Source organism: Aethalodelphis obliquidens, unplaced genomic scaffold, assembly GCF_003676395.1.
Source record: "Aethalodelphis obliquidens isolate GAN/ISIS:26980383/991018 unplaced genomic scaffold, ASM367639v1 scaffold5, whole genome shotgun sequence".
Classification (NCBI taxonomy): Eukaryota; Metazoa; Chordata; class Mammalia; order Artiodactyla; family Delphinidae; genus Aethalodelphis; species Aethalodelphis obliquidens.
The window spans coordinates 32,890,456-32,915,835 of record NW_020837949.1 but is presented as its reverse complement, the minus strand read 5'-3'; the positions used below and the strand labels follow the sequence as shown (position 1 = coordinate 32,915,835).

At 38.2% G+C, this 25,380-nt stretch overlaps 1 protein-coding gene and 1 pseudogene across 2 annotated transcripts; one reads left to right on the top strand and one right to left on the bottom strand.

Annotated features, from left to right (window-relative positions):
- Positions 1-7,467: 7,467 nt before the first annotated feature.
- CAV2 (caveolin 2) lies at positions 7,468-22,341 on the top strand. Of its 2 annotated transcripts, none has more exons than XM_027102132.1 (3): positions 7,468-8,104; positions 8,442-8,629; positions 13,054-15,325. In XM_027102132.1, the coding sequence occupies exons 1-3, from the start codon at positions 7,955-7,957 to the stop codon at positions 13,202-13,204; spliced, it is 489 nt and encodes a 162-aa protein (XP_026957933.1). In that variant the 5' UTR covers positions 7,468-7,954; the 3' UTR covers positions 13,205-15,325. The 2 variants fall into 2 exon arrangements, with proteins under 2 accessions (XP_026957933.1, XP_026957934.1); XM_027102133.1 differs by lacking the exon at positions 13,054-15,325 and adding an exon at positions 19,206-22,341 and having other exon boundaries at positions 7,851-8,104.
- Positions 22,342-22,373: 32 nt separating this feature from the next.
- LOC113618189 (mitochondrial carrier homolog 2 pseudogene) lies at positions 22,374-23,392 on the bottom strand (annotated as a pseudogene).
- Positions 23,393-25,380: the final 1,988 nt, after the last annotated feature.

Below are 25,380 nucleotides of genomic sequence, written 5' to 3'. Positions count from 1 at the left end.
AGCATGACACTATTTAATAGGAATAATATAGTCATCCTCTTAGATTCAAATCATTAATTACTTCATACTAGCAGTGTGACCTAACCAAAATACAAATGAGTATGAAAGACTCAGAGATTTCAATATCCAATAGGATTAATTTGAATCAGCACTAGGAGAGAGTAGCCAAAAACATCAAAACAGTCTAGTGGCCAATATGAAGAAGGTAATATAGTATTCTTGCTCTACCCTGCACTGCTCAGACCCCAGACCAAGTGTTATACTTTAAGTGTGGTTTTTGAGATATGGAGCAGGTCCAGAGAATAAGAAAATTATAAGAAGCATTTGGTAACAGTGACACGTGAAGAACAACTGAAGGAAATAAATCTGTTTAGCTAGAAAAGAGATTCAGTAGGGACAGGGGTTGGTGTTCAGAAACTACTTTCAAATACTTCAAGAGCTGACATTTCACACTTTTTTTTATCTGTAGAAGTCAGAAGATGATAGAGAGATAAAGAAAAAGAAAGAAAGAGATAGAAAGAAGGAATAGGAAGGAAGGAAGGGAGGAAGGGAGGGAGAGAGGGAGAATTTTAGGTAGATAGATGACCCTGGCACATATTATGAAGAATGTTATAACAACCATATTGGGTTGCTTTATAAATTCCCCATTGCTAACTATTCCAACAGAGCCTGTATGCCACTTATGAAGATTCATTGATGGGTGATCATTAGTCTAGAACCTCTAAAGTTCTTCCCAACCCTGAGATATTGTTAGTAAGACTGTGACTGGGGAAAATAACACTTTGAAAAGGAAGAGAGCAAGAAAGAGAGAGGAAGGAGAGGAAGAAAGGGGAGAAAAAGGAAAACAGTTCTGTCATGGAAGCTCTTTCTCTGGCAGGAAAAAACAAACCAACAAGAAAATACTGAAGAAACTTAGGGGAAAATAAGATCCATGGCAGGAATGTAGACTTCTAAAGTAGGTTTTAATAGCCCAAAACATCTCCCTACACCTAAAAGAAATTTAACTGCATTTTAATCTTTTCCTAAAGGACAGTCCAACTCTTATAGATTATCAGCATCCTATAGCTAAAAATAACTTAAGCCTAAACAGTTTTTATTTGTCACCTCTTGCTTCTTCTATTATGCTATCTTTTTAATAAAAAAGACTTGCAATACATACATGGTGAAATTGGATAGGCTTTTCCAAGACAGTAAAATAATAACTCTATTTTTTGGCTCAAACATTTAGCTATTTGTGCTCTACTCCTTCAGAAAATACTTTGCTTTCATAGTAAGAGTCTTCAGAACCAAGTAATTTGAGTAGCATGCCCTTTACAGCAACATTCTGCAAATTCTACTATTTCCAAATAAAGTAGTGTGCAGTTTTTCAGGACCACAGTGTTTTACTATCTAAGTTTATTTTCAGTGACTTGTTTATCCAAGAGCTTCCAATGACCATAATATTATTTAAAAAGGAAAAAAAGCGTATTTGTTAGTAAAATGTGTAATTATGTGAATATATATAGACTGATAATAAGTGAGAAGCAAGATTTTTATATTCACTTACTATTATTAAGGGGAAAATAGTCACTCTACCTATCTGGTAAATAATTGTTATCATATCCCCAAAGTGAGATGGTGACATAAATACAGATGTTACAGGAAACTGTGTATATTTCAATGAAGTTTGTTGTTTCTCTTGAGGTTAGCATGATGAGAATGTTCTGAATGCTTCAAAGAATTCCTATCTTTTTTTTTTTAAGAAGATGCAAACATCTGCTAAAGTTGCTTTTGAAATAATACATTTATTCATTTAGTAATTATTTAACTAGAGAAGAATTACCTTATTCAGACATACAAGAATGTCAATAGTCCTACTGGTAATGAATTTAATAAAGTAACTTTAAAATCTATATTTGGATCCAATCCTCTCCCTATTCTAACAAGGAACCTGGAAGTTAATAAGCAGTTGGCAGGCAGTGAGGGTCTAACTAGGCTCCAGTGGCCCAGAAAGAATGGATACAGACACCTGAACTGACTAATTTATTTCATGTCTTTATGTAGTGTAGAAATGTGCCTTACAGTTTCATGTAACCACGGAACAAAAATAGACATTCTTTTAGTAAACTCTCTGGAAACAAAATTCTTCCCAGATATTTATTGATAGGAAAATATAATCTAAAAATTCTTCTGCCCAGCCCCTTGGCAGTCGCCCAGTCTTCCATCTGCCCCAGGCAATTGGATTCCCTTTGCTTTTTTGCTTTTTTTTTTTCCCGTTGCGGAGCACAGGCTCCGGACGCGCAGGCTCAGCGGCCATTGCTCACGCGCCCAGCCGCTCCACGTCATGTGGGATCTTCCCGGACTGGGGCACGAACCCGTGTCTCCTGCATCGGCAGGCGGACTCTCAACCACTGCGCCACCAGGGAAGCCCTCCCTTTGCTCTTGACTCCCAGATGACTCTCGCAAGAATTAAAGTTCACCTAACAGACACCAAAGCAGTAATTTACAAGAACCAGGTAGAAGGCATTCTGTGTTTTTGTCTTTATTCTTCTTTTGGAAATATGCAATAAGACTAAAATTTATTAAAAACAAAAACTAACAAACAAAACAAGCAGACAGAAAACTTCCCATACTTTTGACTAATGTAAATTCACTGTGTCATTTTTAAAAGTTGGCATTTACTCTAAATGAAAAGTAGAATAACATTTGCAAAAACAAGAATTACTAGAGAAAACAAAGGCTTCAAATTGAACTAAAATATTTTTTTGTCCAAAATAAAACCCCAAATTAAGAAAACAACCTCTTGATCTTTTGTTTTGATAACTAGTAATCTTATTGTGCACATTTCAGTTGGTATTTGAAAAACATTTAACTATGCAGAAATACGTTCCCATTTGAATGTAGAGGAAGTTGTACTTAATAAGAGTTTAATTTGAAAGTTAGTGCTCACCAACACTTAGTGCCTACTTCATGTTCTGGAAAGATAAAATACCAAAGTCCTGGGGAGATGTCTTATTTATACATACAGTATGCCAGAAATCAATGGGATGCTCAAAAGATTAAACAGGAACATCCTTTATTTATGGAAGACAGGATAAAAAAAATCCAAAATTAATTGTCATGCATTGTTTTGAATGAGAATAGAATGACGATCCTATCGGTTCTAGTCATGAATATAGACTTTTCAGGAGTGTACCTTCTTCCTCGTCTATTTCTAATAGCTAAGTATTCCCAAACAAAAGTTAATTCTGGAAATTCTTGCGTATGAAAAGAGGTTATGGCCAGAGGTGGTACTATTTGAAACAGCCAGAAGATTAAGCTGGCAACAATTACAAACTAGCTACTGTGCGTTAATACTAAACTCAGAATTTGCTGGTTCACTCAGAATTTGCTGGTAAAGGCTAATTTTACCCAAAATGTGAACAGAAACAAGTGATAGGTAAGAAAAAAAATGAAAAAGCTTTTATTAAATACCATACAACTCTCTGGCACCAGTCCACAAAAGTTAATTATTGAATAACTTTAATAACAGACATTTTTTATCTGTTCCCTTAAACTTTTTTGTGGGGGTCCTGGGGAGGGGATAATTGGAGAGTAGGGGTGAAGGGGGGAGAAGATGAAAAGATACATGAATGAAGATGGAGTACAGGACAGGAAGTTATGGAGGGAAGTTTATGCAAAGCCCACTATCCACAAAGAGAATGACTCATGCAAGATACTGCAGGTCTTTCCAAATTTCTCAGGCTTTGCCTTGCTGCCAGCAAACAAGTCTGGGAAGGGATGCTTAAAGGACTTGGTAAGCAACCATCTAGCTGTTCCACCAACAAATCCATGAACTTCTCAGTTAAGGTCACCTAAAGCTTGCAAAAGTGCTGAAGAGTGTCAAAAATTACTAAGCTTTACAGCCTTAAGATGGAATCAAGAAGTCCCCAAATCTCATTTTTCCAGCTATAATCATTCAAACAGCCCTGGCCTTTGTAAGGAAAATGTAGGAGGCTGCAAGGTAGATAGGGCCTAGCAGTTGTTTCTTTTTGGTCTCTTAATGAGGTATATATACATCCCTCAAATAATACCAGCATTATATTGAAAATCTGCAATTTAACTGATGATAATAAGTTCTGAAATTTTTACAGGGCAAACAAGTATCCTTAAGGTTAATTTTAAAAATCCCTGGAGTTTCTGACAAATTGGTATTACAATTCTGAGCTTTAAGCATGGGTTTGTAAATAGACAGCTGGAGCTTAATTATTCCCATTCACATGAAGACCTGTTTCAGCAGTATCTTATCCAATGTCCTCACCCCAGGAAAGGAGGGAAAAGGTGATTTTGGCCTCCAGGGGACATTTGGCAATGTCTGGAAATATTTTTGGTTTTCACAACTGGTGAGTACTACTGGCCTCTAGAGGGTAGAGGCCAGGGATGCTGCTAAACATCCTGCAATGCACAGGACAGTCCCCACAACACAGAATCGTCTGGTCCAAAATATGAACAGTGTTGAAGCTGAGAAACCCTGCCTAATCCAAATGCTTTAAATATGATCAAACCATAATAGTGAAATCAAGAAGTCATTATTTTCATTAATAACCAGTTTTCACAAAGGTCGTTTGAACAGAACCTGCCTAAAGTTGTATGTAAGCATACAGAGGGAATATATATATATATATATATATATACACATATGTGATCTGGAAAAAATTTAAAAACTGAAGAGAAAAATAGATATTTTTATTCATAAAAGTATTCACATACAATTTTCAAGAAACCAGAAATATAACCTTCTTTCTTAGACACTATGCTGAGAAAGGTGACGAACAAAATGGTTATAAACTATCCTACTCAAAAATACTAATACATTATCAAGTTGTTATTCTTCAAATATATTAATAACCATTGGAAAATCAGCCCTCTTGTACCAGTGCAGAAAATAAATGCACCGGTATGGGATTTGTTATGAAATTTTTTAGTTCCTTGGGTTATAGGGCAATTTTAAAAAATTAAAGAGAGCTTACTAGAGAGTTATTCTGTGGTATGGAAGATCCTAGAGAGTGCTCAGCCATTTAGCTCCCGCCCACCTCCTCTCTTCCCCCTTTTCTGGTAGATCTCCCACTTAGAGGAAGCAGGATACTACTTGCTGTGGTAATCACTCTGGTTTAAACTCCTTGAGGACAATAGTAGCTAAGATTTTCTAAGCATTTACTAATAAGATAAGCAAAATCATTGTTACAGCTCATCTCAAAAAATTTTATGTATTAGAATGGTGAGGTGGACAAGAATTTCATCCAAATAAGAACCTTCACTGCAGCACTATTTACAATAGCCAAGATAAGGAAGCAACCTAAATGTCCACTGATAGTTATATAGATAAAGAAGATGTGGTATATATATACAATGGAATATTACTTCACCATAAAAAAGAATGAAATAATGCCATTTGCAGCAACATGGATGGACCTAGAGATTAATACTAAGTTAAGTAAGCCAGACAAAGACAAATATCATATGATATCACTTACATGTGGAATCTGAAAAAAAAAAGATACAAATGAACTTAAATAAATACAAAACAGAAATAGACCCACAGACATAGAAAACAAACTTATGGTTACCAAAGGAGAAGGGGTGGGGGAAAGAGAAATTTGTAAACAAATGGACAAATGAATTGTTCTCTTTTAAGCTCCACATTAAATACAACAAATCTAGATGAGTCTGGATGAGTTTCTTTTAACTTAGGTTTTAGAGACACTTTTTCATCAATACCTACCATTTTACAAATGAATCTATAAGCTACCCCATTAAAACCAAGTTAATTTTACCTTCCTTTTGGCCTCCTCTCCCTGCCACCTGAAAAAATGAGTCAATTACTTGTGATAACTATTGCAAATGTCTTACTAATCCCACTAGAAATGTAAATGTGGCAAGAGGACAGAGAAGGATAAGGAAAGAAGCCCTAATGCCAGATTTTCAGCCACTGCTTAAGCCCACTCTAGCACTATGGGAATGACTTTCTTCTTTGGATGAAACATCTGGAAATCTTAAACTTCAAACTTGAATTTTAAGTTTGAGGAAAATAAGTTTGTACAAACTGTTATTTAGCTGTAAACTCTCTCTTCTTTTCCATCTCCTGGTAATTGATATAACGGATTTCCTTAAGGATTAATGTTTTCTATTCACTTTGACAAACAGTTGTTGGGCAACAACTCTAGAAAAGTCCCAACTCTCAGAGTCAAGTGTGCGTTGGTGAATAGAGGAAGTAGAGAAATATAGAAAAAGCAATAAGCAGAATGTCTAAGTCATCACTTTGGAATTAATTGAACATAGATAAAATTGGGAAAGAAAATAAGAAATAAGGGAATGGGCAAGCAGAACCACTTCTGGGAGAGAAGGGACAAAGTTTGCATAACATTCAACTATGTTAACACTCTACAGCGTTACAACACTGCCATCCATACGCAGTAGTAGCAGTACGTAAACTTTTTATTTAATTATTAGACTATTGAGTTTTGGCTCCAAAGTATTTTTCCAATTCGGATCCTGCTGTTTGTTCGTATATTTTCAAAAATAGTCTTTTTCTTTCAGAAGAAGTAATTCTTCAAATCTAGTTCACACAAGGGGATTTGATATGTTCAGTGAGTTCCTGTATTCAGCAATACCTACGGGGTGCCTACTATGCCTTAGGCTCTGAGCAAGCTGCAGGCACCCCCTCAAGTCTAGGACTCATTATTTTGCTTTCAGCAAATTTTCACTAGGTGCTTTTCCTCCCCCATGTGTAAGTCCACCAGACCTTAAACCCTTTATGAACGTGCAAGCTCCTCCCTTCTGAAAGCGTTTGTGTGAGTAGTTCACAGGCTGGTTCATCTACTGCAGTGTGGCTTTATGATAGGGGTTTGTTTACATGGTTCCTACAAGGCAGTTGCAGATGTGACTGCATCTTAGAGATACCTGAAATCTTTCAACAGGATCTGATCCAAAGGAAAAGTAAGTTATAATTTAGAGAGAGAGTGGGAAAAAAAAGAAAATCAGACCTCCCCTTATGGTCTGAAGATGCAAACCCATAGGGGTTAGGAGGCTCACGTACCAAGTTTCATATTCTCATGGTGCCTCCAGCTGACTCACATACTCTGGGTACTGGGATAGCTGAAGAGCTGATGCGCTTGCGGGGTCCCCTGGCACTTGCAAGGTTGCCTGGCATTCAGGTGTGTTATGGCTGCTTATCTCACAGTGCAGCAGTAACAACGTTGATTGGAAGCGTACTGTGTGTAGGGACCACGTAAGAGGTTTACTTGAATTAATTCATTTAATTCTCACGGGACAACACTGTGAAGCAAGCACCACTGCTCCCATTTTACAATGAGGCAGGTCCTTGTAAGGAGGCTTCCAAGAGGCTCGGTACCTCGCTCCGGAGCACACAAGGTAAACGGTAGAGCCTACAGGTGAAGACAGGCCTTCATATTCGATACCTCCACGCTCTTAACCACCAAGCTGCCTCGCTGCAGTGTGTCCGTTATCCCTGGGTCAACCTGCCGGCTCTTACGCATACAGTTCTAGGTGTCGTGCAATGTGACCCAAGAAGCCTTCCTGCCCCTTGTGGGCCGAATTCGGGTCCTCATCCCCGAGACGCGCTTCGCCCACCTGGGCAGGGCCGGGATCTGCCTGGTTGGACATCCCCCTGATCCCTCTCCTGGCCTGGGCCGGACTGGAACCCGACCAGGGACGGGCAGCGGGGTGCGCGGGGAGGGAGCCATCTCGCGGGCTGCGTTCGGCCCCCGCCCCCTGGCCGGGCCGAGGGGCGGGACTCGGGCCGCGCGGGCCCGGAGCAGAAGCCGGCAGCGGGAAGCTACCGCCGTCCGGGCCGCTCTGGGAGAGGCGAGGCGAAGCGAGGCGGGGCGGGGCCGAGCGCCACGGGAAGGCGAAGCTGCGCGGGCCGGGAGCCGCGCTGCGCCAGCCGGGCTGCAGCTGCCGCGCACCAAGCGCTGAGATGGGGCTGGAGACCGAGAAGGCGGATGTCCAGCTCTTCATGGACGAGGACTCCTACAGCCGCCACAGCAGCGTAGATTACGCCGACCCCGAGAAGTTCGTGGATCCAGGCAGCGACCGAGATCCCCACCGGCTCAACTCGCATCTCAAGGTGAAGCCTGGGGCGGGCCCTACCCTGGACCTGAGGCTGACCCAAGTCCCCGCTAAGGCCTGGGAGTGGGGGTGCCCCCTCTAACTTGCTCCGACCCCAACTCCCACCCTCGCCACTGGGTCAGCGCCGCAGGGTACGGGATCCGGATTCCCTCTGTGGGGCCGCCTGAGTAGCCAGGAATTCTTAGCCAACTTCCTGTCCGCCCACCATGACCCTAAGAGAAGGTGGGGCACCGCAGCCAAGTCTTTCTTTCTTGCTTCTCCCACCCCGAGCTCTCCCGTATCCTGGAGAGGCAGGTTGGGCGACAGTTCAGGATCCCTGAGTCTTGTCTCCGCAGGTGGGATTCGAGGATGTGATTGCAGAGCCCGCGTCTACGCACTCGTCTGACAAAGTGTGGATCTGCAGCCACGCTCTCTTTGAAATCAGCAAATACGTGATCTACAAGTTCCTGACGGTGTTCCTGGCCATTCCCTTGGCTTTCGCTGCGGGAATTCTCTTTGCCATCCTCAGCTGTCTGCACATCTGGTGAGAAGGGGCACACTGGGGTGGGCCAGCTTTCTGAAACGTAGGAATGTTCTTTGCCACCTGCCCCCTGCCCTCCCCTTCTCCCAGGCCGGCTTGCAGGCGAAAGAAGGCGCATCATCTCTGAACACAGTAGCAGAACTGGGAGGCCTTGAAGGGTAGTGTGCTTTCTTTAGAATTGTAGGTTGGGTTAGGAGTTTAAACAGAAGAAGGAAGGTCCCTCTGTCCACGGGTGTGATCTTCCTTCGAATGCTAAAGCCCAGCTGACTGTGGAGGTGGAGATCTGGAAGCTATGCTTCCAGCCACAGGCTGCTCTCTCATAGGGCCCTGTTTTGACTTGTGCCCATGGTTCTGGGCAGGGCTCTTATTTCTTTCATCACCTTTTATTCAGTCACCACCTGTGCTTGGGGTAAAACAAAAGAGATCTCTGAGCAGAATGCCAGTGACAGTATCATTGCAGAGGGATGTCAGACCTGGTTAAGCAGTGCTATGGAGAGGCGGCTCCAATCCTGTCACTGGCAAATGGCAAGGATGAGAACAGAGGAGAGGCAAGATGTGTGCAGTTAAGGTGAAGGGGTCCCCAGCACAAATGAATGAAACTCAAACTGCAGGATAATGAAATGAGAAGGCTTCCAAGTTACTTTTTCACCTATGAGGCACCAACAGGAGTGGCATCTAGTAAAAGGGGAAATAAATATAGAAACCTGTTGGACATTTTGGGACATTTTGAGTAACTTTATTCACACACGAAATGCATCATAAAGCTATAGAGAACATTTCTAAGCGTTAAAAAATTTAAAAGGAAATGTCATATATTACCAAGAAGTTTTGTTATTGTTGTTTTTAAAAATGTCCACTTTATTCTGAGAGGAAGAACATTCAGATTATCCCCTGTATGGCAACAATTGCCAAACTTGTCTTTTAGGGCAGTCCTGCAGAAATGTATAACCCCAGATGTCTCCATGTCTTTCATAATCACTTTATATGGTATTGCCACACCCTAATACATGTTGTGTTCATTGTTAGAAGTTATGAAATTGTTCTCCATTCCCCTTTACCATCTGAATCAATTTCTTTAGTCAGTTAGCTAGCTAGTTAGTTCAACCAAGAAAATTTATTGAGTGCTTAGTTTGTGCTGGGCACTGGGCCCAGAATGAATAAGATGCAAGATCTGCCTTCAGCTTACTCACAGCACATCAGGACAACTGGCTAGGTACAGAGGTGGCTGCTGAGGACAACCCAGCTAGATCTGTGGAGGAGGGAAGCACAGGGAAGGCTTTTAAAAAGAAAAGGGTCTACAAAGGCTTTTAAAGGATAAATTGAAGTTCACCCAATAAGTAAAGGATAAATAACAAACATCAATTTAATTTGATCACTAAAAACTGTAAACAATTAAACTATATTGAAAGTGCCAGAAAACTGCCAGAGGAATGAAAATCTTTGCCTGTTTACATGAGCAGATCAACAAAGGATATATATAGTTAAGCTTATATTTTGACATTAGCACATGAATTTTTTTTAAAGATGCCCAAGTCAGTGCATAAAATTTTGGATTCCTAATTGAATAAAACCAGTCATCTAAACTCTATGTCCATTTTCTCACCTTCCAAAATGTGAAAAACTGAGTGACCACATAACATATTGTGAAATGTTGGCTATGAAGCTATTTGGAAACACAGAGTGCCAGTCAACAAAGCTAGGCTTTCCTAAAGCACTTGTGGAATAACTGACAACAAAAAGGTTTCCATTTACTAAATGGCGGAGAGATATAAGTAAAACTACAATTAACCAAATGATGCTTCTCTCCACCTGGCTCTCCTGAGAATGTTTTTTGTGTAGTGCTTCCAGAGGTGAATCATCAAACCACTTCCTTTTCAGCCACAGAAAATGTATTATTTAACTATAGCTTATTTTTCAAATTACATTCATGTGGGACATTAATATTTAACTGTCATACATTTGTCATCAGGCAGCTGTGATTGCAAGTAGAGGAGTAACTTCAAACAAAAATGTTTAAAAGTTAGTTTATACCTTGATAAAATAGATTTATCATTAATGGATCACATTCCAGTGACACAATAAGACCAGATCAAGGAGAGGCCTTATAGAAGAGCAAACCCATTTGAGTAAACTTTTTTTCTTGGTGATCAAAGCTATGAAACTATGCAGTAATAAGTTCTTTGAACCACACTGCATGGTCACAATGGATCTGACTTTAGATTATTTAAACAAACAAACAACAAAAACAAAACACTCAGAACTCAGTCTGGTGATGCTGGATCCTAGGCCAGAAGTACAGGTCATTAGGGACCGGTGAATTGGTTTGAGTCCATACCATAAACTGAGGTATATGCCATTTGGCAACCACAGGTTATTGGTCATAAGTGGATCATACCAAAGAAATGTGGCTTGGACCCCTCTACCTTTTATTTTTGCTGGGATGCAATTCAAATAAATGGTCCAACTGATGGAAATTCAGTAGTAGCAGTCTCATTTCCCAGAAGACTTTTTAATACAGCAAATTGCTGTGACAAGGCAGTCTTATGGAACTATAGTTGATACAAAGCTAAACAAAAGTCCCAGTTCTAATGGATTTATTATCCAATGGATAAATATATAATCTTGCTAATTATAAGATTTATTTAAGCAATATTTGGTTGGTCACATAGAGCCCCAACCAAGTTTTGGGTCACTCCAAATTGCCTGGAGTTTCAGAAAGGAAACTAACTGGGATGTTGATAACACAATTTAAGTTTGTTGTCAGTGGATCACTGGATCCTCTGATCCAAAGTGAGAGAACAACAACTTGAAGAAAATAAAATGAGTTCACCACATCCTATGAACTGAGTCCTCAAATGTGGGCAATTGCACTTTGCTGCACTTTTGTCCTGTGTTTAATTCCCTCTTAGGACATGGAGATCTAAAGAGTTAGGGGAAAGAAAATTTCTCAGCCTAAGAAAGAATGGAAAGTGCATTATATTCTGAGGGAAGTGAATTTGGCTAGGAAGCTTTCCAAACTAAACTTAAGTCAAATTGAGATTATTTTGTCATAATTGTTTCATTATATATTCTGACTTCAAAATAGTTCTATTTATTATTCATTATAATGACAGCATCATATGGACCTGTCAGGGATGCATAATAAGTGTTAATCCTGATAGCTGGTCTATAAGATTTCCTATTCTTACTTTAATTTGTAGTGATTTGCCCAAGGCCACATATCAAGTGAGAAACATAATGGGATAAGAAGTTAAAAGTTGTTATCATTCAGGTTTCTGTTCAACTATGTAATTCTGAAACACCTAGTAATTAATTTTCTTTAAAAAATTGCTTCAAGTCTTTAGCATTGGAACAAAACACAAGATAAATATAATCTATGCAGGCAGTCAATATGAATAATTCAGTATTCTAAAAATATCTCAATCACTCAAATGCCTGATCTTCTCTTTACTTTGGGCTAAATACAACAGACCTTTATTTAAGTCACATTTTAATAGTAAACCAAGAAAATCAACCTTACTTCTTTGTGCCCACCCGAGTAATAATAAAAATTCTATTGAAGCCCTCCAACAATGCCTGAGAGTTCACAAACACTTTTGTGCCCAAAAAGCATTACTATGACAAAGAACATTATTCAGAGGACTACAGAAAAAATTAACCAGCCTGAGGAATATGAAAATATGTGGTTATCTTAAGAAAAGGCATAAAGAAAAAATAAATTTAGGATACTCTAGTTTTTCTTGTCTAAGAGTTCTGACATAATTGAAGGGCTCTTTTAACTGTACTACACAACCCTTTTCAGTGTGTGTAATTACTGTGGAAAATTAATAATATAAAGCATATGAGAATACTAAATTCACTTCAGCTCAAACATTTATTAAGGGTAAAGGATGTCCTAACTTAAAAAGCTTACATTCTAATAGGAAAGACAGAAATATAAGCAGTTAGCATCCATTATGATATCTTTTGGTGAATTTGAGGATTAAGAAGTTTGTTGCAGTACTTTAGACGCACAAAAAAGGGGTATCCAACCCAGCCTGGTCCAATGGGGAGGAAGTGGGATGAGACAACAGGAAAAGCTACCAGGAAGTAGGACCTCAGAGACATATGAAGATTTAGGCAGGTTAATGTTTAGGGGCAGAGATCAGGTATATAAATTTACTATTTTGTTTATCTTTTGCTTTACTATTTTAGATTGCCTGCTACCAATAGAAAGAATATTGGTGTTTATCATGTACATTCTTGTTTATTTTTTTTAAGCAACATATTTTCTGTGCATCTTATCATGATGTGGGTTACTGTTCATTTGTTTCAAATGCTTAATCCGGCTTAGGTGAACTGGGCCATTGTTATATGCATATGCAATAGTCAGTGGCCTTATTTGGTAACACTAATAATCTTTACACATCTCTCTTCCTCCATTCCAGGATTATAATGCCTTTTGTAAAGACCTGCCTAATGGTCCTGCCTTCAGTGCAGACAATATGGAAGAGCGTGACAGATGTTGTCATTGCCCCATTGTGTAGGAGCGTAGGACGCAGCTTCTCTTCTGTCAGCCTGCAACTGAGCCATGACTGAATACTTGGACCCCAGGTCCAGAGATTTGGATACTGTAATACTTCTTTGTTGTTATAACATAAAGGCACTACTGTTCTGTTAATTCTCCAAATGTTCAAATTAAGAAAGCTATTAAGATGGGCAACCACATGTAGAAATGTTTATTTTCAGATCTTTTCAAATAATACTTTTCTATATTAAAAGCCAAGGATTTCATATCTAACTTTATAACCAGAATTACTCAGTAGGTTGGCAACACTTAATTTTGAAGGCAGACAGTTCTTGCTTTAGTATGTAAGTATACATTTTGTAATGATGAATCTATAATGATCAAGGGACATTTCTCTCAAACACTACAATAGTTTTGTGTACAACTGCTCATAAAAATATGGAATTTCTTATTTTTCTTTTACTTTGGAAGTAATACTTTTTAAATTACCTTTGCAGGTAAAGTCATGGGGATACTTAGAGATAAGATAATACAAAGATTCTAGAAACTACAGTAACAAAAGTATACAGTGATGATAGGGGCTCTCAAATATGATAAAACAAATGTGAAAATAGATTCATGAAAGTATGTTCCTTTAAATAGGGCATAGTTAACCTACAGGCATATTTAACAAGATGTTTCAATTTACTGTATATTTTGTACTTATTGTAAATGTTTCTCTAATCAGATTTAAAGAACTCATTATATTTGCTTTAAAGAACTCATTATATTTGTTATCTTGTTGAGCTAATATATAGGAGGAGTAAATGTGTCTTCCACAAGGAACTTCACTGGTGAGATTGCACTGTCTTGATTACATAAGCATATGCATCTTCTTTGGTAATAGAATGGAAAAGAGATATACAAGGCTTTTCTTTCTAACTTTTCCAAGCAAAATCCTGAAGTGTTTTATGGCTGATGTTTATCTGGCTGTGATCTTAATACAAACCCAACTGATATTTCATCTAGGAGATGCTTTCTGTCTTGTAATTAGAAATTAAACCTGTATTCTGCATTCCTATTAATGTTTCGCTTTACCTTCAAGTAATATTGCTGCTATTTAATAACATTTTAAAATAAAGGCTATTTCTGACACTTAAGTACAATTTCAACTACAGTAATTCACGTAGTAATTTCAGGAGAGTTGTCAATTTACTGGGTCCATGCTACTGAGCTACGTATATATAAATTAAAAACTAACAGCTGCAAACTTTCAAGATGTTATCTAATATGAGTCTTGTTACACAGTATAAAATTATTCTTATTATTTTTGAACTGTAGAGTCCTATTTCAGTGTTATGAGTCACCGTTGTTTTAAAAATCTCTATTGCAAAATGATAGGCATGTACAAAAGATGTCTCTGATGTGAGTGGTTAACTATAATTTGCATATCTTAAAAGTGTATAAATGCTCAAATTTCAGAATTACTATTAGAACTCGGATTAACATTCCTTTGAATATCTTCATAGAGGACAACTCCTCATTCAATGAAGATTAATTTTATTTTCCCAAATTCTAAGGCTGGTGAATATACAGGATGACTGTACTGGAATACTATTGGGGACCAAAGCAAATGAATGATCAGATTATGAAACTCATATCCTTTTGAAGGTAGCTACAAAAGAGATTTTTTCAAAGCTGCCTTAGGCCATTCATGCTTAGAAAACACTCTCATGATCATTAACTTCAAGCATTACTACTCATTTGACTATATAGATGTTACTATATAGTTAAAAAGGTCAATAAGTCTCATGACTTTATACCTTATATTTAAGATGTTTTTAAAAAATATTTGGATATGTTGATTGGGCAAATGTATTTGATCAATAAAATATCTATTTAAATAAATCATGAGCTTCTATCTTCTAGTTACTGGTAAGTTTTAAAGCCAAAATATATACACAGTCATATAACAAAACCTATTAACTTGCAAAACGTAGAATATGTGATTTCCTTATTTCTGAATAACATTGATCATTTTCAAAATAACTTTTTATTGAGATTTGCCATTAACTATTTTATTTCAAAGATTGAAATTTTGTACCAAGTGAATCCAGGTTTCATGTGCAAATATGCTGGTTCTTTTATTTGGGGGTAGGGAAGAGGTGGGTGATGATGGGACTTTCCCAGTATCCATAATAAACTTTTTAAAAACTCATAAAATGTGTTTATTGCTTTTACTACATGTCAAACTCATCAATAAAGAACATTTTAAAACTAATTTTTCCTTATTTAAAAAACTCATAATATATAAAAATACATGAGTTATTGCTTATTCAGGAATGTATTTGTGGAAAATTACAAGATTGGTAATTTAACTTTTTTGTTTTCCCAGCATTTAAGAGGTTCCCTATAAACATTTCTATCATTTGATGAATATGATAGAATAGCATGTTCTTAAACCAACCATACTTCATATTCTTCATGAAATAAAGTATCTTGCTAATGCTAAATAAACTCATATTTCTGTTTTCAATTTTTTAAATAAGAAAACAATATAAGTCACATGTTCTTGGATACCAGTACCATGAAGCCAGACCAGAGTCCAAAATTATTTTTGGAAAGTCAATATGTGAAAAGTAGTTGCTGATATTGGCATAGATTTTCTTGTTGTTAGTTAATCTGGAAAAATGACCAATCTCCAATAATAAAACATGCGTTTAGCTTTTTAAAGTGCTCTTTAAAGTTGTGAAGAACTTAAAAGTCCCTCTTTTCAATAGTTGTCTACATCCCATGAATTTATTTAAATACCTTTCTTGGGAAGCTGTTGGAGTTTAGTGAAAAGAGCCCTGCCCTCCAGGTCAGGCATCTGGATTCCTGTCTCAGCACTGCCATTACTGAGGTGTGTCACCTCCTGCAAATGGTTTAATCTCAAGGTCTCAGTTTTCTTATCTTTAATGAGAGGATTAGACTCAAGGATCTCTTAGGAGCGTCCCATCTCATTGTTTCCTGTGACTTCTGTAGAATGAAGACTTGGCTATGTACATGCATGTATATGCAATCTTGCTGTTCAGTCCAGGAATTTTTTTAAAGGCATTTTTTAAAATCATGAATTTTTTATCAATTAAAGGACTGGCATGCTATAAACACAGGAATTAATGCATTCACTTTTCACAGTTCTGTTGATTATGAGACTGTATGTGGCTTTGATTCTTCATGACAGGGATTCCTAGATTTACAACAATTCTAAGTCTTTATTATTGTGACAGTTTCCCCCCAATAATATGTTACTCTATGTTAAATTAATTACAATTTATTTTATTTATAGATTTTTCTACCCAAATCACTGCTATGCCACCATAATCACGGCCACCTTCATCTTTTGCCTACCTAGTTGCCACAGCCTCTTAACTGGTCTCACTCCCAGCTTCAATATGATCTTTTCCAATCCATCTTCCCCTTCAAAAAAGAAGTGATCTCATGAAGACTCCATGTCATTCCCCTGCTTAAACTATCAATCATATGCCATTGCCCTTAGAATAAAATCCAAACTCTTGAGCAGTGTTCACAAGGCCTTCACTATCAACCCACTGTTGTCTTCAGCAACTATCTTCTGCAGCCCTCACTGAAGTGCCCAGCCCTCTCCTGTCCATGGCAGCATCACTCTTCCCCTCATGGCCTGTCTAACCCTTCCTGTTTCCAGAACCCCACCACATTAAGTGCTTCTTCTATGTCTTCATATAAAATCTTGTACAAACCCCTATTATCACTTACCACATGGTAAAACTAACCCTGTTAAATAACCCCACTAGACTGCTGGTTAGGTCTTTGAGAACCAAAAATATGACTTCATCTTTGTTTCCTGGGGTTCTAAAATGGTGCCAAGCACTTAGTGAGGTCAATCAATATTTTCTGAATGAACAACTACATGAATAAATAATTGAAGAAAATTTGGGATGATTGCAGAGCTGGAGTGGGAATCACATTTTGACATCATAATTTTCTTCATTTGCATGAGGGGTTTGAAAAGTACTGATCCTAATAAGATTTTCCTTCTCATCATTTTCTCACTCATGAATCATTAAGTTGGGAAAATGAAAATGTATGTAAAGCATATCAAGTATATTTCATCTTTTGGGGTAATGCCTATCTTTACTCTCAATTTTCTTGCCTGAAATGTATTTTCACGGCTTCAGGGGTAGGAAATGCTAGTACTTAAAACTGGTTTGGAAACATTCTCTCTGGCATTTTAGAATGTTGCTATTTCTTTTACTATCCTATTTCCCATTTTGAAATTTATACTAAAACATTGTTTTTATCGAGTTTTACATTTTAGAAAACACAGTCCCATACACTGTCTCATTTGAATCCAGGACAAATTAAATAGCATAGTGGAGAAATCACATAAATAATGGCTCAGTTTCTTTAGCTTGCAATTTCATCATTTTTGAATGTTTACTTAAGATAACAAGAGCTTAAAGAATTTTTACAAGATTACATATTACTTTCAGATAAAAAAAAGTAGGTAGTGTTGCAATGAAAATGTTGCACCGCTAATGCAACTTATCATAAATCAGGATTTGGTATATTTCCTTCCTTCACGGTATATGTGTATGTAGGGAGGACAAGAGAAGGAATTGAAGGAGGAGGGAGCAGAAGATAAGGATATACTAGATATCTAGGTTATATGTTTTAGGAATAAAAATAATTTCGGCTTCCATAGCTAATCTTCCCAATTTCTTCTCCCTGTTTACTACCAAATGAGCAAAAGAAGGCACCCTGTTGTATTTTAAAACCATTTTTGCACCCACTCTTCAGCTTCTTTCTTCAGACTATATCTGAACTGCTCCCACTGCAGCCTTACACCTTGATGCTCGTTTAAATGAATGATACCTTTGGGTGAGGTAACATTTCAGTCTACTAGTAGACATCCATTACTTCACTGTGAATGGATGATCTGAGAAGGGGATGCTGAAAACTATATAAGGGGCCCTAGTATGAGGGCCTTGAGTGGAGTGCCACCTGAGAACATCTTACACTGATTAAAAGACATGCCACCAAAGTGAAAGTCAAGACAGAAAAGGGAGAACAGGAGGCTCCAATGACACAATCTTTACCCTTCACAGTTTTGCTTTTGGACACCTCTGTTCAAACCCCTAGCGAAGGGGTCTGAACAGGGTGGAAGGAGTTGAAGTCAGCTAAGACCATAAAGGAAAGTTCCTTATGTCTTGTTAAATGAAAAGGGCCTTGGGAGGGGGCATGAGGGCTCTCCTAGAACCCTGTGCCCTAAAGAAAATGGCAGAAGAGCAAAAGTTAAAATGAAAACTGTACTACAACTTGTGACCATCTGTCTCTCTTCCACCTCACCTCTCTGTGCTGTTGACTGTTGCCGTGTATCTGTGGCAAAGAAAGAAGACCATGCAGCAGTCAGAGAAATCAGAGGACACCACTTCAACAATTATCCAAAAATAGGACAGACACCTATCTGCCTGCACTTGGACGTGTCAGGTCATTCAGCTTGGCTGCACAGCTGGAGAAGTTGTTTTGCCATTATAGGAAAAGGTAGGGGTGGAGAATGATGAAAGAAAGGAAGAGACATGACTCAGAGTGGGAAAGAGCACGTAACCAAGGGCAAATATTTCTCCCAGACATAAATGGTTCAGGAAGAGATAGGAGCTACAGGTCATCTTTGGAGCATTCTTTTCTCTCCCTGCCTCTGAGTAGCTTGTCATCGAGCACCTGCCAGTAACAAAAGGGGAGAGAAGGGCAGGAGGCAGGACCTGCCTCTAACTGAATGGCACACCAGTTCCAGCCAAGTGCTGGCTCAGCTAACTGGGACAGTGAAACAAGGAGTCATTTGGAAAGTTGCAGGGATAAACACAGCATTTCCCAGGGAGGCAGGTGGCAAAGATAACATGTTTCTTTTACTGAGGAGGACACCGGTTGGAATCCTTCATGCATTACAACAGTGGGAGAATCCTGATCTCTGGTACAAATAATAACATTTCCATTTGTTAAGCATTTATTACTTGCTGGGCATTTATTTAATCTGCACAATAACTCTATGATGTGGGTTCTATTATTGTTTTTCAGATGAGAAAACTGATGTCCTTAAGTTGAAGAATTTTCCCAAGATCACATGGGAGTCAAGATCTGGGCCAAGAGAGTCTGACACCAGAGTTCAGGCTCTTAATCACTACAGAGATTATCGGCTATTTCTAGGATGTGGGTATGGCTGTTCTAATGACTAATTCTGCCTTCCGACCAAAATCTTCTTTTTTATTCATTGTTCAGTCATGTCACCTTTCCTGCTATGAGAAGCACCTTTTTTCTTTCCTTTCTCCCATAAATGGAGTCAGTACAAAGTCCTCAGTGGTGGGAGCGCCCTACAACCTGGTATCTGGGCTCCCTGTACCTTCCTCACTCTGCCCCCTTCTGATCCCTGAGCCCTCCCCCAGCCCTATTCTCTACTTTCCTGAGCACACCATTTCCTTCCCTGTATGATCTGTGCCCTAGGCCCTAACACTCCAGCTAATGTCAGAAAAATATCTTTCAGGAACTTCCCTGGCAGTCCAGTGGTTAAGACTTCGCCTTCCAATGCAGGGGGTGTGGGTTCTATCCCTGGTCAGGGAGCTAAAATTTCACATGCCCCAGGGCCAAAAAAACAAGACATAAAACAGAAGCAATATTGTAACAAATTCAAATAAAGACTTTAAAAATGATCCACACCAAAAAAAAAATCTTAAAAAAAATTTTTTAAAAAGATTATCTTTCACATGCTATTATTCCCATGTTTTATAAATTTCATAAAATTGTACTACCTTTAACAAAAACTTTCTTATTATGTATCAGAAACACAATGATGATCTTTCTCCTCAATACTAAACACCTAGACATGTAAAATTTTAATAATTACAGTAATAATTTCTCGTTAGGCTAAGCATATACCTTTCGAGATAGGGGCCATATTTCATATCTTCATTTGGTTGGAAATTTCTTATCAGTTTGCACAGCTTTTAGTATGTTATCCAATCCTATTGTCATTTATTTTACCTTGAAAATTCCAGGGAAAACCATATATAATTTTATTTTCCTCCAATAAGATAATTTGCTCACGAGAAATTTTAAAAACAGAAAAACCAGATTGGTGTATACAATCATATTAATGGCTTGGTTGTATATTGTCATACTGCTTTTCAATAGGCTTGTACAATTTACAATTGCAATAGCAGTGTATGTGTCTCCACACATTATCAGCATTCATGTGTATATATGTATATCAGTAAAAGTTACATATATATGTAATTTTTACTAAGATATTAGGTGGTATTATAGAACAACATTATAGTATTCCATTTTGCACACATAAAATTTTAACAAACATTTTTCTACAGTGATAACTCATATTGTGATCCCCACACTCATTTTCCCCTAATTTTTCATTCACTTTAATATAGTAATGCTGTCTGTGCTTTGCAATAACAGTTATGCTGAACACCTATCATAGGGCATGGTGTTTATATTTCCCACTATTGGCAATGGCGAGCAGAGATCCACCCACTCTTCTGCTCTTCCTTCCCTCTTTCTCCTCCTCTCTGCTCTCATCCAGTCCAATGAACTGAATATTTTAGATGGCTTTGAAGGGTGAAGGCTTACAATGTTTTGCTATGAGACAAAGAAAAACTCAGTGGATCACACATGATCTTGATTTCTTTAGAACTCTGTCTTAAATGATCTCACAAAGTTTAATATTCTTTCTGATTGAAACTTTGCAAATAGTGCACCAAAATAAAGAAATCACCAAATGAACATGTCTGCAAAAACAAACATTTTTTACATACATATTTTCTCACAAAGCAGTTGTGGTAAACTAGTCAATATCATAATAGGGAGCCATATGGAAAATGAGAAGTCATCACACTGGAATATATAAAAAGCGTAAGATACAAGCAAGCCTTCCTTCCCAGTTTAGATATGACTGTGTTGAGGCAGTCACAGAAATAGCACACATTATTTAGGGTTAGGTAATATAAACTAAATGAAATCTCCACAGAGTATCTAGCATATTCGATCAATTTCATGGTAGCCTCCGTGTGCAGGGGCCATGAAGAGGGCAGAAGGGGTGAGGGAGGGCCATGATCAAAGCATTGGAAATAAAATATCAAAAAAAAAATTTTATCGTATAGAAAAAACAAGTGAGCAATCAACTGAATTATTTATGTACATTTTATTTAGACAAGAGAAAGATCTTATGAAGATTATAAATTTGAAAATAGACCCCTGAAAAAGAGCCAGAGTTGTTGATATTATTTATTCTAAAGGTGAGTAAAGGGCCACATAAAAGATGAAAAATATTGTACAAAGAACGATTTTATTAAAACTATTTTTTTTCTGAGAGAGAGAAAGACTAAGTGGGGTCATCTTAAGTGATAATTTTATTAGAGTAGGCACATGCAAAAAGAATTGTGATCCTAAATATATTGAACAAGAGGAAATGGCAAAAAAGATCATAAACTACTTTTCATGTTAGAACTTTTGGAATGATGAGACAGATCAGATGCAGGCAGTCTCTATGCTGCATGATGAACTAGGGATTCATGTAAAGATTTCCATGATTTCATGATTCTTAGAGTTGAAGAAATATTCAGAATTGGAAAGGAAAATCCTCCCAGTCTTAAAATCTTCAATGAAGTTGGCCCAGCATGACACGCTTCTAGTGCAGGGTGGGTTTGGGCTACTTTGAAGCCCTCCCTAAGGCCAGTGCTGCCTCAGCTCTTGCCACAGCCAACACGTTTTGGGTGTGGCTAATGGGAGAATTTAATACAGCTCAACTCCTTTCGTAGCAAACAAACAAACAAACAAAGCAAAAAAAGAAACCAACAACAACAACAACAAAAACCCATCCTGGCTGCTGTCCAGTTTGTAATTCCTGATTTCACATCCCAAGAAGACATCAGTTTATAGAAATGCAAAGAACTGCCAGTTCCCTGTAAGCAACTTGGACAACTTAGCCTGTAGAGTTTCCCCTTAAATGATGCTTCCTTCAATTTCCTTCAAATATTTCTTTAATAGTATGTTACTTCCTTTTCGGAGTTGGGATTCCCTGTAAGGCATCCAGGCTGCCTTACTACTGCTCTTCCTATGATGATGTACAAGCTCTGTTATGCATGTATTTGTGGAGGTTTTTCTTCATCCGTGGTTCTTATATATGAGGACTTTTTGTTTTGTTTTTTAGTTTATTTGCTGACATAACTTCTGCCTTTTTTTTCATTTTCCCAAGACTGAATGATTATTTAATAAAAAGCATTCCACACTGTATAGAAACCAACACTCTCTCCCATAATTCTGTGTATATGGGACTACAGAAATGTCACTGTCCCTGTCCCACATCTTCAAATTGACATTCTCAGGTCACAACAATAAGTCTTCCTAAAGGGGACCTTCTGGAAAAACAAGCTATTTCCTCGGCTCATATTTCCCTCTTTTTGTAGCAGGCACCAGCCATCTATCCAAGAAGTATATATTGGGGAGTAAGGAGGGCATCCATCAGCAAGCCCACAGCTGTTGACAGCCATAAGATTAGAGACAAGCACAAAGGGATAGATCAACACACTGGCAAAAAAATCCTGTGACAGCTAGGGAATAACTCATTTCATTCATAGGGGAAACCCCACCGTTTGGTGCAAGGACATTGATGAGGTAGGCCACTGAGTTACAGAGCCACCAAGAAATGATGTCACCTAGGAGGCGAGGAATAACACCCACAAAAATCCTAGTATGTCCTCTTCCTGATAGATAGTTACTATGGAGTCACAAAGTCCATGGTACTTGGATTCTCTGCCAATGAATCGTACCATAGATCTCAGGGTGCTCACGTGAAAGGGATGAGTGATGAGAGTAGCAGCAGAAGAAGCCATCATCTCTCCAGTTGTCTCCTTGATAACTCGGTCAGAGATGAAACTTCTTTCTGTACATTTCCAAATCATGACTCCTCAACCTTGTCACACTACTGGTAATGTTGTAAAACTTTACCATGGACCACAGTTCCAAGGACCCCTGAACACAGTCTTGGAGTTAAGCCTGTGCACAACCCACACTTTCCATGGATGTTTGCAATGTGCTGAGCCTAACAAAAAAGACCAGGAAGCTGACATACTTGCCGCCCCTAAATATTTCGTCCAACTGTTGGAGGAAGAAGCTCATATCCCACCTTCACATACAAGAGCGGCTGGGACAGGATGGTGAGACGAGAGCCCAGGAGCACCTGACTGGTAGCGTCCGCCATGATGGCACCCACTGAGGGACATACAGACTGAGCCACCAAGCAACGGAGCCTGTCTGGGATCATGTGCCAGGGCCACAGGGTTCACTGGCCCACCCTCGTGTGTGCACACTCACTCCCTGCCCAGCTTCTGCCTAACACCTCCCTAACACCTTCAGAGAATAAGCATTTTCAAGTTTCCTCTAGAATGCTGCTTTTCAAAGTTTAATGTGCATACGAATAACCTGGCGATCTTGTTAAAATGCAGATTCTAATTCAATAAATCTGGGATTGGACCTGAGATTCTGGTTTATAACAAGCTCCCAGCTGATGCTGCTGGTGAGGCTGCAGGTCCCTTTGGGTAGCAAGGCCCTAGTAATTAGCTTGAGTAAGACATGGAGAGAGATGAAGATGAAGTAGCTAAAGACAGAGAAAAGAAGAAACTGAAAGAGAGATTATTTGACCCTCTGAAAAGATTCTAGGGCTTAACTGGTGGCGCAGTGGTTAAGAATCTGCCTGCCAATTCAGGGGACGCTGGTTCGAGCCCTGTCCGGGAAGATCCCACATGCCCCAGAGCCACAACTACTGAAGCCCCCGGGCCTAGAGCCCGTGCTCCTCAGCAAGAGAAGCCACCGCAATGAGAAGCCCGTGCACGGTAACAAAGACCCAACACAATCAAAAAAGAAAAAAGAAAAGAAAGATTCTACAGTCTGTCCCATAACTATAATCCCCCATACTGGGTTTAAAACACATTCACATTCCCTCTGAAGTAAGTTGAACTGATTGACAGCAAAGCCAGCAGTGCCGAATTAAACCCATCCTCCAGTATGTACAAAAGCTCATGTTACAGACCAAAATTTTCCCTGGAATTGGTTAAAAAAAAAAAAAACCTTCAATATACTCAATATATAATTATAAGAAAGTAAAGTTCTCTATAAAGACCAGACCACTTAATAAATGGTCAATATGAACTGATATATACTTTTTGAAGAGTGAAATATTTTATGATTAAGCATTGTTGCCTCAAAGGGAGTGGTTGTAGACATAAATTTCCCCCAGGTAAAAGCAACTCCTGGTAAATAGTTTATTTACTAGGGAAAGGGCCAAAAGGAAAGAGAGTTTCCTTTGTTAAATAATGGAGCTCTGACAAAGCCAGATGGGTTGGTTACAAAACAAAGGGCTTTTGTAAAGGACTCCTCCCAAATATTTACATTAACTTAAGAAAAATATGAAAGTTTTACAGTGTATATCTCCTTATAATTTCATGGTAGTATTCAGGGACTACTACCATTTTTGTTCTTCATCACTTCATTAAAATAGAATTTTTAAATTAATTATTTGTTAAAATATGTGATGTTCTAAATTTAGATTTACTTGTAGGCTGTTCAAACACTCTACTAGTATACTATAAAATGCCATTTATCTCAGATATATATTATATTACATTATACATTATATTACATTTTGTTGTCCTATTAGGTTTGCTGAGAGTTAGTCACACTTTGAATAAGATTTATGGAGTTTCCATATTTATAAAGGGTGATCAGAATTTTGTTTCACTTGAATAGAAGGAAATGCAGTCATCGTCCACATATCTAAAATTCTACTTCTCTCAACTAGATGTAATGTAGCAATCTGGCTCACCACTTGACACCAATTTTTCTGAAACATTGCTATGCCCGAGCCTCATATTAAACATTTTCAATCTTGGGTTAGTTAGGACTGTAATTAGCATTACTTTTATTATTTATATAAATCTACCTAGGTAAAAAACAAAATGAGCCAAATGTTGATATTTTTACCTCTCTTTTCACGTTTTCTGAACATATTATTCCTTGATTATATCAGTGTTTGGACTAAGACTTCCTCTCTTTAATAAACGTTGGAACAATTATTTTGGTAGGGCTATTATCCAGTTATTAAAATAGTCAAGGTAGGTAGAGCACTGCTATCATGATGAAATGATGAACTGAACCTGGAATTTTAGCACAAATAAGAAAGAATTCA